General features: G+C 36.1%; 1 protein-coding gene across 8 annotated transcripts in view; it reads left to right on the forward strand.

Annotated features, from left to right (window-relative positions):
- The window catches only part of ATXN2 (ataxin 2), a 126931-nt gene that overhangs the window by 88570 nt on the left and 18464 nt on the right, over window positions 1–19897 (forward strand). For 5 of the 8 annotated variants that reach the window (XR_014326674.1, XR_014326675.1, XR_014326676.1 and 2 more), the window contains exons 15-21: window positions 608–909; window positions 1932–1995; window positions 2620–2772; window positions 3161–3227; window positions 15570–15754; window positions 16069–16201; window positions 19795–19848. Coding sequence is in view for 3 of the 8 variants with exons in the window: in XM_082852599.1 (XP_082708725.1) it covers window positions 608–909; window positions 1932–1995; window positions 2620–2772; window positions 3161–3227; window positions 15570–15754; window positions 16069–16201; window positions 19795–19848 (958 nt within the window). In the remaining 5 variants the exon portion in view is untranslated. The remainder of the gene's footprint in view (window positions 1–607; window positions 910–1931; window positions 1996–2619; window positions 2773–3160; window positions 3228–15569; window positions 15755–16068; window positions 16202–19794; window positions 19849–19897) is intronic. The other 3 variants (XR_014326677.1, XR_014326678.1, XM_082852598.1) reach the window with 3 other exon arrangements.

Below are 19897 nucleotides of genomic sequence, written 5' to 3' on the forward strand. Positions count from 1 at the left end.
TCTTAGCCTAGCTTTCAAGTTCCTTTATCATCTCGCTCCTCCTGGGTGAATTTGTCATTTCTTGACTCATCTTGTGCCCGCCAGTACTTTTCTGTTCCACAGCGGGGCCATCTTCTCCCTTTCCTATGGGTCTTTAAACATGCTGTTTCTTGTACTTAGACTATTAGTCCCTTTTCCAAACTCCCCAGCAAACCCCCAAGATCTTTCACACTTTAGACTAGATGACATTTCCATTGAGAAGCCTTCTCTTTCCGTGAGTTGCTTTTTGCTGTGGGATCCTATAGCATTTACCCCAGTTTGTCAAGTGTCTGATCTCATCCAGATGGAAAGCTTTGGGAGGATAGGAACTATTTCATATTTCCATTCCTAGCACACACAGTTTCTGACACATGGTATGCACTCAGTAAATATTTAACTTTTCAGGCTGGGACATTTTAGTGCTTGGGTGGCTGTAGTTGTGTTGTATAGACATTTTGTTATTGTTGCCTTACAATGAAAACATTACTCGTAAAGTTCGAAAAAAGCCTTATTCAGTTTGTGCTCGTGGAAAAAAATTGATTACTAGAGTTATTTAAAATATTTAAGTATAATTATTTCCTTTATTTAGTTACAGCCAAGTTCTACTTCTGAATCTATGGATCAGCTGCTAAACAAAAATAGAGAGGGAGAAAAATCAAGAGATTTGATCAAAGACAAAATTGAACCAAATGCTAAGGATTCTTTCATTGAAAATAGCAGCAACTGCACCAGTGGCAGCAGCAAGCCGAGCAGTCCCAGCATTTCACCTTCAATCCTCAGTAACACGGAGCACAAGAGGGGACCTGAGGTCACATCCCAAGGGGTTCAGACTTCCAGTCCAGGATGTAAACAAGAGAAAGATGATAAAGAGGAAAAGAAAGATGCAGCTGAGTGAGTAAACCTGGAATTCAGCACGCCTGTTACTTACTTAACTTTTCCTTAAGGTGTCCAGAGCCTTCCAACTCAAGAATCTATCTAGACTTTTAGACTGCTTTATAAGTAGCTCTCAACTTAAGAAAAAACTGGTCTAAACAAATGACGTCTTCAGTCATTTAGGTCATTGCACCCTATACTCTTCTTCCCTCCTCCATCGTTTTTCCACCCTGTGGCAAAAAAACCCTATGCATAAATTAAGAATGGCTTAATATGGCTTAATGGGAGTTGAAAAATCAGTGGCTTTGGGACTGATATCCCCTGTATGCTAGTCAGTACCCACCTCCTGGCTGTGCTACTCGACTAAGAACTTACACTGCCAAGAAGAGAGAGAAGTCTCTGGTGCCCCTACTTGGAATTCAACGTGTTTTCCGTCAAAAAAAAAAAAAAAGTTTTAGTTAATAGTTAGATTTGTTAAAATAGAATTAATTCTGCACATCCAATATATTATCAATTAAATGGGCTTTTGTGGGCTAGTCTCGGAACCTAACCACACCACCATTGATTTATTTGTTCTGGGTTCCATACAACCCAGTTACAGATGAACTTTTGGAATGCAAATATTGGTAAGTCAAGGAGCACTTATTCTTAATTTGAGGCAAAAATTTTTTATTAGAATCATGGTTTTTCCCAAGATATTTCATATAGGAAACAATTTATCACATAAAAAATACTGCATGCTAGAGAATTGGTATATTAAGGATTGCTTTTATGGATATTTTATAAGGGGCTACTGTCTTTTCAGTTTAAGTTTTGTTGACTGCTTTTGAGAGAACCATTCGTATTACACTTTTTTAAAAATTTGTCCTTTTTGGCTAGTAATTATGTATATGTGTGTTTTAATTAAGAGAGTTAGTGATCTTCTAGTGAGAATTGTTTAAATGTTTAGCAATTTTAAAAAAACTGTCAAGTATAAAAGACTTTACAGTAGCATAAGTTCCATGCAGATTTCACTGGGCTTTATTTTTTTTCTGGTGTAGGCAAGTGAGGAAATCAACGTTGAATCCCAATGCGAAGGAATTCAACCCTCGTTCCTTTTCTCAGGTAAGTTTTTCTCTCTCTTTGAAGTAATCTAGCTTCTTAAAAAAAAAATTATTTGTAGTAATATTCCCTTTCCCATTCCTGCCATCTAAATTCAGTTATAGTATGCTAAAACAACTTTTAGTTTAAGTTCTTTTTTGTTCTGTAGTCATTAATGAATATTTTTGAGCCATAGGAAAAAATGCTAGTTTTGTCATCAATTAGATGTGGTCTGGGGCAAATTTTTTAATCTTTCTGACTCAGAATTTGAAGATGGTTGGCCAACGAGGCTCTCAGGTTCACAGATAAACAGTTATTATTCTACTGACTTTGTAAGATGATGTGTTTATTTTTTAATTTTTAAAAACAGTCTCCAGTTCCTTAAAAATCACCACTGCTGTTTTTAATAGCATTGTTGATTAATTGGTAACATTAATCAACCAATAATACTTGGTTATTGGTAACATAACCAAGTATTTTTTTTCTTTTATTTGAAACATGTGGAAGTTTATTTTCTGTGAGGTGTTTTCATTAAGAGGTACTGCTTATCAGCAGTGAGTAGAACTGAGAAAGATGGGGGGAATCAGTCCTCAAATTGCAGTAATGGTTAGCTTTTCACCTGAAGGTAGTTGATTTTTGTTTTTGTAGCCAAAGCCTTCTACCACCCCAACTTCGCCTCGTCCTCAAGCACAACCTAGCCCATCTATGGTGGGTCATCAGCAGCCAACTCCAGTTTATACTCAACCTGTTTGTTTTGCACCAAATATGATGTATCCAGTCCCAGTGAGCCCAGGAGTGCAAGTAAGTCATAGAATTTGGTGTTCATTTACCCTCTCTAAGTTATTTGTATTTGACACCAAACACTCTGTAGGTATGCAGTGATTTGAGGCAGTGATGGTATAACAGAGGTATTTAAAAAGTGGAAGCTTGCAGTGTGGTGTGTTGTTAGTTTAAGGACCTAAATCTGAGAATGTTTCTGGTAAGAAATATGATTTAGATTTACTGTAGTTTGGGGTTTGTCCTTTTAGCTGTGGGTGTGATTTTATTTTTTAATGACTCATAAAGAATCAGGAAACCTCAGAGCTAGCTCTCTAGCAATATGCAACTAAGAGAGAGTGATAAAATACATTCTTACTATCTTGAGAGCCTAATCTTCAGTTTTTGTTTTTGTTTTTTTTATTCCCTTAAGCCTTTATATCCTATACCTATGACGCCCATGCCCGTCAATCAAGCCAAGACATATAGAGCAGGTAAAGGTGAGAATAATCCTGCCTGTATTTGCTTGTAGTTTGCATGCTGCATGAATTAAATAACTCAGTTTATAATGAATAAATATTTGTGGTTCAGTTTTGACTTTCAACGAAGCTGTTCATTGACTTCTGTTGCTCAACGTTACATCAGGTATTTAGATGCATTTTTATGAACAAAAACAGGAGGAGAAAATACCCATCAGTCGTGAATTTCAGGATCCTCTTCACAAAAAGTGATTTAATTTTGAAGTTTTCAATGTTAAATTTGGAAAAAGGGTTCGCTACGTTAATTAACTAGCTGCTGACGTTCTTATTTTATATAATATATGATTTTTTTCCCAAAAATTTAGAATTTCTTTTTGAGCAGAGATGGCTCACTTCAGAAACCATCAAAATGCTATTAGAGGAATGTTTCCTCATCTTTAAAATGAGAGTGTTGTATAATCTAGTATTCTCTGTGTAGAAGAGCCTTCATAGAAAAAAAACACATATTTATCTTAAAAGGAAATTTCTTAATGTTGAAAAATGCTAAGGGGTTCCCCTCTTTTGCCATTTAGGTAATTGAGAGCAATTATTTGCTATAATTTTATTGAGAATAGAAAGTAGAATGGTTTATATAGTAAAGTCATTTTTCAGTGCCACTAATTACCCCCATCACGCAAATTTCACTTCTTTTTTTCTTTTCCATTATAGTTTATTGCAAGGTATTGACTGGAGTTCCCTGTGTTGTCTGTCTCATATATGGTAGTTTGTATCAGCCAGTCCCAGGCGCCTCATGTGTCCCCACCGCATTCCCCTTTGGTGACCATAGTTTATTTTCTGTGTCTGTGAGTCCATTTGTTTTGTAAATAAGTTCGTTTGTGTCATATTTTAGGCTCATATACGTGATATCGTATGATATTTGTCTTTCTCTGCCTGACTTCCTTCACCATTAGTATGATAATCTCTGGGTTCATCCATGTTGCTGCAAATGGCATTATTTCATTCTTTTTTATGGCTGAGTAATATTCCATTGTCTATATACCACATCTTCCTTATCCATTCATCTGTTGATGGACATTTAAATTTAAGTTGCTTCCGGGACTTCCCTGGCAGTCCAGTGGTTAAGACTCTGCGCTTCCAATGCAGGGGGCGCAGGTTCAGTGCCTGGTCAGGGAACTAAGATCCCACAAGCTGTGTGGTGCAGCCAAAAAAAAAAAAAAAAAGTATGATATCCTTTATCTTTCCTTAGAACACTGGAACCTATTGGAAGAACTCTACCTTAGATCATTTAAAGTTATCTAGTTATAGGGTTAATCTTATTTTGAGGACCTGCCATTTCATTTCTACATACTTTTTCGTTTCTACATACATACGTGTGTATCATATATAAAAGTATGGACATTTTTGTTAGATAGCCAGAGTCTGTTATCACACTTTATAAAAATAAACAGTAATTCTTTTTATCATCTAATAACCATCATAATCAGATTATCCTGACTGGGCCAAGAATATATTTTTACAGTCCGTTTGTTTTGAATACGGATCAAAATAAGATCTTCACATTATTATATTTGTTACATGTCTTTGTAGTTCCCCTGCTGTTTTTACCACTGCTGTTGCTTTGTGGCAGAAACCAATTACTATGTAGCATGTCCTGTATTCTAGATTTGTCTCTTTACTTCTTGTGATGTCATTGTTTACATTCAGGTTTAACTTTTTTACGGGAAGAGATAAGAATACTTGATAGATATTTGTGAGTACTCTATATTGGATCATTCGAGAGCTGTACAATATCTGGTCCTACTTTGCGTTATGGTAAGATTTATTAAGGGCTCAGGTTGTGATAGCCTGATCCTCCCCTCCCCAATCGTAAAGTTTTCTATTAGTCTTTCATCTAATTCATTAATGATTGATACGTAACATCACCTTTTCATTGGGCTGTGGTTCTCAAATTTTAGTGTACATTAGAATCACTTAGAGAGTTTGTTAAAAACACCAATTGCTTGGCCCCATCCCCAGAATTTCTAATACAGTAGGTTTGGGGCATAGCCTGAGAATTTACTTTTCTAGTGCAATTTATAAAAAAACCAATTCCCTAGTGATCCTGCTGGTACAGGGCCATACTTTGGAAATCACTGTAATTAGGAGTTTGAAAACAGCGATTTCTCAATTTCTAGTATTTCTTCTCCATTTATTAGCTAGAATCATTCTGTAAGGGACTGTTCTTTTTAACAAGGGCTGTTTAGGTATCCTGAAATAGTTTGTACGGGAAAGTTATGAATACATGGATTTTCATATAATTTTATATATTCATTGTATTTCAGTCAATTATTTTCTTTTTGCTGCTCCCATTCTCCCATCTTTGATCGATGGTAATCCCTTCAGGTTGGCTCCCGTGTCCTTTGGGTACTACTCATTTGTCTCTGATAGCTTCCTTTCTGCTACAAATTTGATGTCTCAGGCTAATCTTCTTCTGACTCTAGACCTAGATCAGTAATCCTCCAAGCAACCCTCATTCTCTTTGCTGGGAAATAGTATTTAGAAACCATTTTCTGGTCATTGGATATATTCATTGCTATTGAGTTAATAATATCTGTCTTTGAACAAATTACCACAAAGCTTAGCTGCCTAAAACAACAAACATATATTATTTCACTTAGTTTCTGAGGGTCAGGAATCCAGGAGCTACTTAGCTAGGTGGTTCTGCCTTAGAGTCTCTTAAGAAGTTGCAGACAAGATGTTGGCTAGAGCAGTGGTTATCTGAACTGGGGCTGGTGGATCTGCTTCCAGACTCAGAGCTGTTGGCAGGATAGTTCTGGTTATAACATGACAGCTGGCTTCTCCCACAGTGAGTATTCAGAGAGAAACTGACCTAAATGGAAGCTACAGTTTGTTTAACAATCTAACCTTGGAAGTGACGTATCTTAACTTCTGTCATTTGCTATATAGATCAAGCAGAGCGAATCTGGTGCTTGTGGGAGGGGACTGCATAAGGGTGTGAATACCAGGTGGCGGGATCGTTGGGGGCCATCTTAGAGGCTGGCTTATTTACATTTTCCTATAATGTGTATTAGATGTTTCCAAACTATTTGTTGTCTAACTCCTGGACTACAGAATAAAATTTAAGATTTCTTTAGTATCTATTTCAGTAAGAATTCTTTAAGTGCCAATTTTCAGAGTCAGGAGTTGCTACCCTTGTTACTTCCAAAATACCATTTTCTATAGTCACTGAGTTATGTCAACAGTTTGACACATAGGTAGGTTAATCTGATTGAGTTCGTTATCATTTGTAAGGATAGTTTTTTTAAGTAATCTTATTTTTTATGTGTGAAATATATATTTTCAAAGTGGAAATTACATAAAAAGATTATTCAGGGCTTCCCTGGTGGTGCAGTGGTTGGGAGTCCGCCTGCTGATGCAGGGGACGCGGGTTCGTGCCCCGGTCCAGGAAGATCCCACGTGCCACGGAGCGGCTGGGCCCGTGCGCCACAACTGCTGAGCCTGCACTCTAGAGCCTGTGTTTGCAACAAGAGAAGCCACCACAATGAGAAGGCCGTGCACCACAATGAAGAGTAGCCCCCGCTCACTGCAACTAGAGAAAGCCAGCACGCAGCAACTAGGACCCAGTGCAGCCAAAAATAAATAAAATAAATTTATTTTTTAAAAAAACACATTTTTTCATTTTCACCAAGAACTTTATTGGAACAACATATTCACCATTTTGTTCCACTGCCTTCTGCCATTTTTCAGGCAACTTCATAATTCCAACTTCCCAAAACTTACTACCTTTTTGAGCAAAGAACTGTACCAGGTGCCTTTTACAGTCTTTGAGGGAATTAAAATTTTTTTCCACTAAGAGAACTTTGTAAAAACCGAAATAAATGGAAGTCCGAAGGTGCAATGTCTGATGAATACAACAGATAAATCAGAACTTCCCAGCCAAGCTGAAACAGTTTTTGCCTGGTCATCAAAGAAACATGTGGTCTTGCGTTATCCTGATGGAAGATTACACTTTTTCTGTTGACTAATTCCAGATGCTTTTCGTCGAGTGCTGCTTTCAGTTGGTCTAATTGAGAGTAGTACTTGTTGGAATTAATTGTTTAGTTTTCCAGAAGGAGCTCATAATAGAGGACTCCCTTCCAATCCCATCATTTACACAACATCACCTTCTTTGGATGAAGACTGGCCTTTGTTGTAGTTGGTGGTGGTTCATTTTGTTTGCCCAGCGATCTCTTCCATTCCACATTATTGTACAGTATCTCCTTTTCATCGCCCGTCACAATTTGTTTTAAAAGCAGAACGTTTTCATTATGTTCAAGTAGAGAATCGCATACAGAAATACAGTCCAGGAGGGTTTTTTTCACCTAACCTATATGGAACCCAAGCATCAAAGCGATTCACATAACCAAGCTGGTGCAAATGATTTTCATCACTTGATGTGGACATTTTGAGTGTATCGGCTATCTCCCACATGGTAGAATGTTGATTGTTCTCAATTAATGTCTCGATTTGATCACTATCAACCTCAACTGATGTATCCGACCGTGGAGCATCATCCAGCAAGAAATCTCCAGCACAAAACTTCGCAAATCACTTTTGACACGTTCAATTGGTCATAGCACCTTTTCCGTACACTACAGAAATCTTTTTTTTTGCATTTCATTTGCATTTTTACCTTTCTTGAAGTAATAAAGCATAGTATGCTGAAAATGTTGCTTTTTTCTTCCATCTTCAATATTAAAATGACTACACAAAAATTCACCAATTTTGATAAGTTTTTTTAAAAATGCACGCTGATGTGACAGCTGCCACAATACAATCTAACAAAATTGTTTCGAGTGAAGTTATAGACAGCTAAGCACTACTAGAGCCATTGTATAGAACAAAACCAAACAAACATTTTGGCCAACCCAATACTTTCATTGATTTTTCTCTTTATCATTTCCTTTCTTTGTTTTCTTTGGATTTAATTTTCTGTTCCTTTTCTAGTTTCTTAAGGCAGTTGCTTAGATCATTGATTTTAAAACTTTCTTTATTAGAATAGAAGATTTAAAGCTATACATTTCTAATCATTGCTTTAGCTACATCTCTAAAACTTGATGTGTTTTATTTTCATATTTCATTCAGAATATTTTCTGTCTTATGATTTCTTCTTTGACCAGTGGGTTATGTAGTAGTGTTTTGTTTTGTTTTGTTTTGTTTTTTAACATCTTTATTGGAGTATAATTGTTTTACATTGTTCTGTTAGTTGCTGCTGTATAACAAAGTGAATCAGCTATATGTATACATATATCCTCATAGCCCCTCCCTCTTGCGTCTCCCTCCCATCCTCCCTATCCCACCCCTCTAGGTGGTCACAAAGCACCGAGCTGATCTCCCTGTGCTATGTGGCTGCTTCCCACTAGCTATCTATTTTACATTTGGTAGTGTATATATGTCAGTGCCACTCTCTCACTTCATCCCAGCTTACCCTTCCCCCTCCCCGTGTCCTTAAGTCCACTCTCTACGTTTGTGTCTTTATTACTGTCCTGCCCTTAGTTTCATCAGAACCTTTTTTTTTTTTAGATTCCATATATATGTGTTAGCGTACGGTATTTGTTTTTCTCTTTCTGACTTACTTCACTCTGTATGACAGACTCTAGGTCCATCCACCTCACTACAGATAACTCAGTTTCATTTCTTTTTATGGCTGAGTAATATTACATTGTATATATGTGCCATATCTTCTTTATCCATTCATCTGTTGATGGACACTTAGGTTGCTTCCATGTCCTCGCTATTGTAAATAGTGCTGCAGTGAACATTGTGGTACATGACTCTTTTTGAATTATGGTTTTCCTCAGGGTATATGCCCAGTAGTGGGATTGCTGGGTCACATGGTAGTTCTATTTTTAGTTTTTTAAGGAACCTCCATACTGTTCTCCATAGTGGCTGTATCAATTTACATTCCCATCAACAGTGCAAGAGGGTTCCCTTTTCTCCACACCCTCTCCAGCATTTATTGTTTGTAGATTTTTTGATGATGGCCATTCTGACTGGTGTGATGGCCATTCTGACTGGTGATACCTCATTGTAGTTTTGATTTGCATTTCTCTAATGATTAGTGATGTTTAGCATCCTTTCACATGTTTGTTGGAAATCTGTGTATCTTCTTTGGAGAAATGTCTTCTGCCCATGTTTGGATTGGGTTGTTTGTCTTTTTGATATTGAGCTGCATGAGTTGCTTATATATTTTGGAGATTAATCCTTTGTCAGTTGCTTCTTTTGCAAATATTTTCTCCCTTTCTGAGGGTTGTCTTTTCATCTTGTTTATGGTTTCCTTTGCTGTGCAAAAGCTTTTAAGTTTCATTACATCCCATTTGGTTTTTTTTGTTTTTATTTCCATTTCTCTAGGAGGTGGGTCACTAAGGATCTTGCTATGATTTATGTCATAGAGTGTTCTGCCTATATTTTCCTCTAAGAGTTTTATAGTGTCTGGCCTTACATTTAGGTCTTTAATCCAGTTTGAGTTTATTTTTGTGTATGGTGTTAGGGAGTGTTCTAATTTCATTCTTTTACGTGTAGCTGTCCAGTTTTCCCAGCACCACTTATTGAAGAGACTGTCTTTTCTCCATTGTATATTCTTGCCTCCTTTATCAAAGATAAGGTGACCATATGTGCATGAGTTTATCTCTGGGCTTTCTATCCTGTTCCATTGATCTATATTTCTGTTTTTGTGCCAGTACCATATTGTCTTGATTACTGTAGCTTTGTAGTATAGTCTGAAGTCAGGGAGTCTGATTCCACCAGCTCTTTTTTTTTTCCCTCAACACTGCTTTGGCTATTTGTGGTCTTTTGTGTCTCCATATAAATTTTAAGATTTTTTGTTCTAGTTCTGTAAAAAAATGCCACTGGTAATTTGATAGGGATTGCATTGAATCTGTAGATTGCTTTGGATAGTATTGTCATTTTCACAATATTGATTCTTCCAATCCAAGAACATGGTATATCTCTCCATCTGTTTGTGTCATCTTTGATTTCTTTCATCAGTGTCTTATAGTTTTCTGCATACCGGTCTTTTGTCTCCATAGGAATGTTTATTCCTAGGTATTTTATTTTTTGTTGCAATGCTAAATGGAATTGTTTCCTTAATTTCTTGTTCAGATTTTTTGTCGTTAGTGTATAGGAATGGAAGAGATTTCTGTGCATTAATTTTGTATCCTGCTACTTTACCAGATTCATTGATTGGCTCTGGTAGTTTTCTGGTAGCATCTTTAGGATTCTCTATGTATAGTATCATGTCATCTGCAAACAGTGACAGTTTTACTTCTCCTTTTCCGGTTTGGATTCTTTTTATTTCTTTTTCTTCTCTGATTGCTGTGGCTAAAACTTCCAAAACTATGTCGAATAACAGTGGCAACCTTGTCTTGTTCCTGATCTTAGTGGAAATGGTTTCAGTTTTTCACCATTGAGAACAATGTTGGCTGTGGGTTTGTCATATATGGCCTTTATTATGTTGTGGTAGTAGTGTGTTTTTAATTTCCAAATATTTGGGTATTTCTGTTTTTTATTTTTTATTCCATTATGATCAGAGAACAGACTGATATGAAATGCCATTTTCATCATATATTAAGTGTCCATGTGTAGTTAAATCTATATCTGGATTTTCTGTTCCATTCTGTTAAACTGTCTATCTGTTAAGACTACTTTCCCATCCATCCACTCCCAACATTGATTTTTTCCCCCCTCAGGTTTTCTTGACTTTTTTGTTTCTTGTTTATTTTTCCATATGAACTTGATATTCAGGTTGACTACTAAAAAAATAAAATCAGTTGGCATTTAAGAACGTTTTTATTACTGAAAATTTCAAACATATACAAGTAAGCAGTTAGACTAGTACAATTATGTAAAAGTACTCATCAGTCAGCTTTAATAGTTAGAAACTCATGGCCAGGACTTCCCTGGTGGCGCAGTGGTTAAGAATCCGCCTGCCAATGCAGGGGACACAGGTTCGAGCCCTGGTCCAGGAAGATCCCACATGCTGTGGAGCAACTAAGCCTGTGCGCCAGAACTACTGAGCCTGCGCTCTAGAGCCCACGAGCCACAACTACTGAGCCTGTGTGTTGCAACTGCTGAAGCCCATGAGCCTAGAGCCCGTGCTCTGCAACAAGAGAAGCCACCGCAGTGAGAGGCCTGCTCACCACAACGAAGTGTAGCCCCTCCTTGCTGCAACCACAGAATGCCCACGTGCAGCAATGAAGACCCAATGCAGCCAAAAAGAAAATAAATAAATAAATTTATTTAAAAAAAAAAAAACTCATGGCCAGTTTGTTTCATTTACAGGACCTCTCTCCTCTCAGATTGTTTTGAAGCATGTCCCGGATACACCATTTTATTTGTAAATACTTTATTTTAAAATTCTTAAAGATAAGGGGTCTTTTAAAAACAAACATAAAACATTACTATATTGTTACCACACCAAAAAGACTTAACAGTAATTCCCTTTTATCCTCAAATTTCTGTGGCTATTTTTAAAGTATATATTTTTTTACGGTTAATTTGTTCCAGTTAGGATTCAAATGAGATTTACAAATTACATTTGTGTATCATGTTTAAGTCATTTTTTAAATTGTTTTATGTTGTGGTAAATTTTTATTATGACGGTTTTAAAGACATGTTTTGTTCATTCATACCCTCACAGAGTTATGGACTCTTTTTTTAAACCATAGTTAAAATACAATTTTTCACACCTAAAAAAAATAGCAGTTATTTCTTCCTATCAAATGTGTAGAGCACAAGTTTTTCTTACTGTCTTATGAATTTTTCTTAATAGTTGGCTTGTTGAGCCACAGTCCAGAATCCACACTTTTCATTTGATTGGTTTCTCTCTCTTAATGTTAACTCTCTTATAGGTTTCTTCTTAGTTTTTTCCGTTTCTATCTTATTTAAATCTAATTTGTTTTGTCCTATATTCTTTCCCACCATCTGAATTTCATGGATTGTGTCCCTGTGATATTGTTTAAAGTGTTCCTCTGTCCCCTGTAATCCTTGTGAACTGATTGTAGATAAGAAAGATTAGTTTGTATTTTTTAAAACTTAACCTGGAATGTTTCATAGATGATGTGTGTACTTTTATTAGGAGTCAGTGTCTTACCTCTGTCTTTTTTTTTTTTTTCCTGGATAGTAGGAGTAACTTGGCTGCCTTATCTATCCAGGATAACGTTTCATACCAGCTCTTCTCTGTTTGTTTTGGCAGCACTGACAATCACTGTCTAGCGCTAGATTCATTATTTCACTAAGGATTGCAAAACGGCATTCTCATTCTGTCATCTCTTTTTCAATTATCAGCTGGACTATTTCTATAAAGAAAAACTTTACCTTGTCAAACTATTTGGTTACCATGAGGTACAGTTTGTGATAGAAAGGCAGCTAAACTGCCCATCATTTCAAGGCAGTTCTCAAAATAATGAGTTGGTTTTCTATTATCCCTAAAGGTTGACCAGTGAGGGTTTGTTGTTGTTGTTCTATTAGAATGAACTCCTGGGTTTTAATATTCAGTTTGCCAATTGGGATTTTCATTAGAACTACATTAAATTTATAAATATATAATTTATAAATTAACTTAGAGGAGAATTGCTGTCTTTATATTGTCTTCTATCCATGAACAAATGATGCCTTTCTGCTTGTTTAAATCTGCTTCTCTACCTTCAGTAGTTGTTTTGTTTGTTTCTTTCTTTTTTTAATTTAATTGTTTTTATTTTTGGCTGTGTTGGGTCTTCATTGCTGTGCACGGGCTTTTTCTAGTTGCAGCAAGCAGGGGCTACTCTTCATTGTGGTGCACAGGCTTCTCATTGTTGTGGCTTCTCTTGTTGTGGAGCACAGGCTCTAGGCACATGGGCTTCAGTAGTTGTGGCACGTGGGCTCTGTAGTTGTGGCGCACGGGCTTACTTGCTCCGCGGCATGTGGGATCTTCCCGGGCCAGGGCTTGAACCCGTGTTCCCTGCATTGGCAAGCAGATTCTTAACCACTGCACCACCAGGGAAGCCCCTTCCGTAGTATTTTTAAGTTTCTCTTAAAAGTTTTATGTGTTTCTTCAGTTTTTGCCTTAGGTATTTTCTTTTTTTATTGTTAATGTAGAGTGGGTTCATCTTTTCCATTGCATCTTCTATGTATATGAAGGCTATTTGCCGTCTTTATGTTAATCTTATATCCTGCTGCTTTACTCTTCAAATAACAGGGAAAATTAAGGACTTGCTTCTGAAATGCAGCCGTAGATCATATAAGGCATATCTTTCCTTCATGATAGTAGTGCCTTTTTGCACAAAACCACCTCTTTGTCTTCTTGGTACGTAATGCAGCATTACCATTTTTGCGTCCTGTGAGAAAAATTTAGTTGTATTTGAAAATATGCTGAAGTCAGGAACATTTTGGGACAGATATTCTTTGTGTGGGGGGTTAGACTAGGGGTGGGGTCTGTGCATTATAGGATGTTGATTAGCATCCCTGGCCTCTACCCATTAGATGCTAGTAGTATCCTCCCCTTCTCTAATTGTGACAACCAAAAATGTCTCCTAGATGTTGCCAAATGCCCCTTGAAAGGCAAAATTGCTCCCAGTTGAAAACCATTGATGTAAAGAAATGGCTGAAGTATGGCCAGTCTAAACTGTGGTTTAAGATTAAGGTAGATTCAGTTTGGGTGGGTCGGGGGTAATACAACCATAAAACCAGGTATATCTCTGTATATTTTATCTTTTAAGGTTTTGTTCAAGCATTGTTTGTTTTGTTTTGTTTAATTTTTAGTTTTTGGCTGTGTTGTGTCTTCGTTACTGCACGCAGGCTTCTCATTGTGGTGGTTTCTCTTGTTGCGGAGCATGGGCTCTAGGTGTGCAGGCTTCAGTAGCTGCAGCACATGGGTTCAGTAGTTGCGGCTCGCAGGCCCTAGAGCACAGGCTCAGTAGTTGTGGCGCACAGGCTTAGTTGCTCCACGGCATGTGGGAATCTTCCTGGACCAGGGCTCGAACGTGTGTCCCCTGCATTGGCAGGCGAATTCTTAACTACTGAGCCCCCAGGGAAGTCCCAAGCATTGTTTTTATAACTAGAATTTTTTATTTTTAAAAATCAGTAACTTGACTGGCTTTTTGAAAAAAAAATTTAATATGTGAGGGTTGTAAAGTATGAAAAGAAATGGTGATAGTAAGTTAAGCTTATTTAGCTTAATTAGACAAACTTTCATGTGATAAAAATGATATTTGAGTTTTGGGTGGCTTTTCTTTACTAGAAGGGTGTGCTTTTTCAATATGTGGGAATCTCAAGATTAAATTCAGAACAATATTACCTAATTGGTTTTTTCTGTTTTCAAGTTTGCTTTTCTGACTAGATAACACAGTGTGTAACTAGCTCTCCTAAGTATCAGCAGCAGTCATTAAATTTTTAGCAAAAAACTTCAAATATTTTTTTAAAAAAGACAAATTCTGTCTCTACATTAGCAGTTACCTGTGTAGTCAGTTTTGATGATTTTGTGAACATACGAAGTTACAACATTCTTTGTGTCTTGCTGTAAGCAGTGGTTCACAACTTCTTCCCTCCAGTGGCTTGGTTAACATAGCACCATAAACCCATCACAGACAACAGTCAGTGCTGTAATAAACATGTGAGGAAAAGGTACACAGAGCATGCAGCTAGCGCTTTTGTGGGCGACTGGGAAAGACGATACAGAGGAGATGACAGTTGAGCTAAATTGTTAACTAGAGCTTTAATGGAGCAGATTACAGGCAGAAATTTGTGTGGAGTAATACAAGACAAAAAGTAATGTTTTAAAAGAGCTATTACAATTTTTTAAAAGCGCTACATGGTAGTGTGTGATGCTATGTTTGAAAAAGCAAGAGTTCGGTGGTAAGAAATTTAGAAAGATGGAGTTAAGTGTTGGGTCTGTTTTGGCTTTTTTGTTGTACTTCTGTTTTCCTTTGAATAAAATCCAGTGCCCTTCTCTAGCAATGGCATAATTCAGTGTCTCAAACAGGGTGTATATGAGAAGTATGAGGGAAATGTTGTTTCATAGTGCTGTAAGAGTCTTGTAATTACAGGGACTTGATGAAGTCTGGGGGTCATCACAGAGTATCTCTCTGAGAATGTTGCTTTCAAGCTGACACTTGATGGACAAGTAAAAGTTTTCCAACCTGGCAGTAGGGGGTTGGGGTTTGAGGCTGAGGAATAGCATATATGATAGGAAAACAGCCCATAGTGGCTGAAGGGGGATGGGTGTGGTATAACATGGCATTGGAGAGGTAGGCTTTGACCCAATCATGCAGAGCCTTATGGACCATGTTCCTGTATTTTATGCTAATAAGGAGCTGCTGTGTTCTAATATTACGTCGTTTTTTCCTGCAGTACCAAATATGCCCCAACAACGGCAAGACCAACATCATCAGAGTACCATGATGCACCCAGCCTCAGCAGCAGGCCCACCAATTGTGGCCACCCCACCAGCTTATTCCACACAGTATGTTGCCTATAGTCCTCAGCAGTTTCCAAATCAGCCTCTTGTTCAGCATGTGCCACATTATCAGTCTCAGGTAAGCCTGATATGACCTAATAACTCTTTTAATTGTTGTTCCATTGAAGTAACTTTTAGTATGGTAAAGGGGTTTTTCCTTTATATTTTGTGCTATGCGTTAACGGTGGGGTAGGCAGCTAAGGATTTGGGGGTCCTTTTTAACCTAATAGAAAGTTGCTGATCAGTGTAAGTGTTTCAAAGGCTAAATCCTTTCTAGCCAAATAAGGATTTAGGAGTTGTTTCTGGAAACCATGGAATTAAGACATAACTAAAATCTATTTGACTATATCTGGTACTTTAATGTTTTTTTCTTTATTTTTTGTTTGAACACAGCATCCTCATGTCTATAGTCCTGTAATACAGGGTAATGCTAGAATGATGGCACCACCAACACATGCCCAGCCTGGTTTAGTATCTTCTTCAGCAACTCAATACGGGGCTCATGAGCAGACGCATGCGATGTATGGTAGGAAGCAGTTTGTTTGTCTTTTTCAATGTGTGTGACTATTCTTACTGTGTTTTTAAGCTCTGAAAAGATGCTCTGTTTAAGAATAACTCTGCCTTTTATGACATTGAGGGTCAAGAATCTAAAGAAAAGATGAATCCATTTCTCTCTCCGACCTGCTCTATAAGTCTTGGCAAATCATTTCTACTTTGAAATTTCTCTCTGTTCCATTGTCTCTCTTTAACTAAAATGTAATAATGTGTGTAAAAGCATCTTTTGTGGAGAAAGGTATCTTTCTCCTCTTCCTCATCAGTAACATCATTTGGTATACCCTTCCTAAGGCATGCAAGAAAGTTTTACCATAATGAAAGCAAGAAAACATTCTGCTTCACTCCTTACTCTGGGGGTCACTGACATTGCATATTTTATTGCTATTTGTTACAATACTACTATGTTTCTGCATCATGCTGTATTTCAGGTGGTCGGAATTGTGTAATATTAGATCTGCTTTTGACAGATTCATACTTTAAATGAGTATACAGTGATAAAATGAAAAGTATTCTATATAAAATTAAACAATATATCTGAGTAATAAGCTAAAATTACCATCTTAGTTTTGTGGCTGGAGAACTTTGTGTAAGTCAGCTTTGCAACTGTCTAAAGTAATAATATTGTTTTCAATGTTAGAATTTAAAATAAGATTTCCACTTATATTTTGTAATATAGAATTAATGGGTCATCCCATATCATGTTTTTCAAAATGCACCTTTAATTAGTACCAGTTTTATTAAGATCTAAATTTTGTTTTGAACTTTTCTGAGAACTCCTGTACTGTCATTTAGGTTTTCCCATTGGCATTTCAGTTTTTTGGAGAGGGAGAGAAATTTAAGTTTATTCATACAATTGAAAAGTGAACCACTATGAAAATGAAATTAATATTACATGTAACTACAAGGACATGTCATTTTTTAAACCTCTTTCAACTTTTTGAGTGACTAATAAGAATATAAAGGCTTTCATTTTTTTTAACTTTAGATAACAGTTTATAACATTTTGTAGATTTATAGGAATATAGGACTCAGGCAGCAACAATCATTCTTGTCACCGGGAACCCACTGCTAATGTTTTCTTTCTGGAGGCATGCTCCTTTACCACTGGTTCACAAATGATAGGAATTTTACATGATTAAAGGCTTTTTTTTCTTAATAAAATACTTGTCAGATCTTAATTTTCCGCACTTAAAATTTTCTCTTGTTGACTATGCTCTTTAAATTAAAATGATGTGATTGCTCCAATTTTGAAAAACATTTCTTTCAAGAAGCCCATCTATAATTTAATTGAAAGATTGACATACTGATTTGGCTTATGATTTTGGTTGTGATCTCCTATCATTGGCTTGTCTTTAGTTGTCTTAACCAGGAATAAGTATGTGTGAAAAGGCACCACTGATTTATCACACTAACTTTTATGCAATTTGTATACATTGCAATAATTTTCCAGTTTGCTAAAGTCTTAGGTGACACAGTTTATTATGATTGTTTATTGTACATATTATACATTTCTGAATACATCTTGACGTAACAAATGGAAAAAACATTTCTTTCATCCCATTTTCTGGGATACTCCCCTTGGAATAAGATCTGAAACTTGAGCTAAAATTTCCGTTGCTTTTTTGTGTGCCCACACCTTTGAGACATTGTAGTAATACTGTGATGTCAAGCAGAATCTTTCTCCTCAGTGTATATTCACTCACTACCAACATCTGACTTTGTCTGCTGATTGGATGTTTATTGGTTTGAAACAGCCAGTACAGTAAATACTGTATTTGAGGCACTAATGGTTTTTATAACTACCTTCCCAGAATATTTCCATTTGAAAAGCAGTAGATCTTGGACCCTGAAGTCCATTCAAGTGTGGGTAAATAGTAAATATTGCAAAGAAACAAAATACTAGACCTAATGTCCAGTGAAATCTGGAATGAATTAGTCATCAAAGCTAGTTCTTTGATACCAGGAGAAAGTTGCTCAACCAAATCTGAATTACTCTCCTGCAGTTTACACAGATTGCATTATATTTCATTGATGTGTGTTGATGAGGGCAGCTAGGGGCAAAGCTGTAGATTTGGTATGATTGTTGCTGGTTCTGTTTTGGATACTTCATACCCTAAAGAGAATACTGGGAAATGAATTGGTTTGTTCTTTACCACAATAAGCCATAATTTAATCTGCTGTAGCAAGTTCATTAATTCTTCAATAATTTATTTCAGTTATTTTAGATCTTCCAAATACAATTATGCTGAATATAGACAAATTTTAAATACGTTATTTTAAACTGTAAGACAAAACTTGCATAGAAATGCTAATTTTATTTTCATTTCCCTTGAACAGTTTATATTTTATATTCCAAAAGGAACCAAATAGTTTGAGTATGAATTATATTTATTCTTAAGCTACATTCTATCTAGATTTTTTTAAACTTTTAATGCAAACAAAAGAATATGCACCCAGATGTTAATGACAATTATATGTCACCTTTTTGTCATTCATTAATTGTTATGCATAGCAAAAACCTTTGCGAATAGAAATGACTACAAGATGAAAGGCTGGTTATTGTTTTTTAATTTTTTGGTGTATTTAATATAAATATGCTAACAGATCACTGAACATTTAAATTATTAGGAGATACATTCTAAGAATTGTTGACCTTGTACTCTTTCTAGATATCTTAGGAAGGACTTTGATCACAAACTTCATCTCTTTGACCTTAACTTTAACTTCACTTTCATCATTGCCTCTGCCCTCTTCCTAATAAGTTACTCTTTGTTTCCTTAACATCTGGTCTTATAATTCATCTCATTTTGTTTCATTCATCTAACTTTGTTTTCCCTTTTAGAAACAGTAATAATGAAGTTTTCTCTATTCAGAAAGAGTTAAATCCAGAATCCTTTTTTTGGTTTATTTTTGGTAGTTTAATGCGGATAAATTCGAAAATACAGTAGGCAAATAAGATTTAAAATGCACCTATTAATCTTTTCCCTTACAATCACCGGTTAACATTTTGGTGCATATCCTTACAAGTGTACTCACACACACACACAAGCACACACCTTTATGTAGACAGTTTAATAAGAAATGATATTGTACCCTTGTTTAATATTATTGTTTCTGAATTTTTGGATCCATTACCAGATGCCTAGTAAACATCTTACAGAATAAGGTGTAAGGTGACATTTCTATTAATGATTTGCAAAATTGGATTAGTCTTTTAAATTAAACTTGGTAAATATTATTTTGTTTTGGTACATTATTTATATCAAGGTGTTCAGTGGAATGCAATGTTGGTCTTTTTATTAGATAATAACTTTATTCCTTTCATTTAACTAAGTGAGCATGTGGTACTTGACAACCCAATACAGAAGAAAAGTGTCTTTTGCTTCAGCCCTATCTTATTTAATTTTGTAGTGATGTTTAAAGTGCTTGTCATCTATTGTAAAATAAGAAAAATGAGTTATGCATGAATACAAAAAGAAATTACTAAATATGTCAACCTTTCCAGAAAATTAGGAAAATGCACACCTTAAAAGGCTAATTAACCTTTCTATTTCCCAAATTCAGCATGTCCCAAATTACCATACAACAAGGAGACAAGCCCTTCTTTCTACTTTGCCAGTGAGTTGGGTTTTTTATACTAATTTTAATTGAACAGTAAAACACTTTT

Source organism: Leucopleurus acutus (assembly GCF_964270905.1).
Source record: "Leucopleurus acutus genome assembly, chromosome: 13".
Classification (NCBI taxonomy): Eukaryota; Metazoa; Chordata; class Mammalia; order Artiodactyla; family Delphinidae; genus Leucopleurus; species Leucopleurus acutus.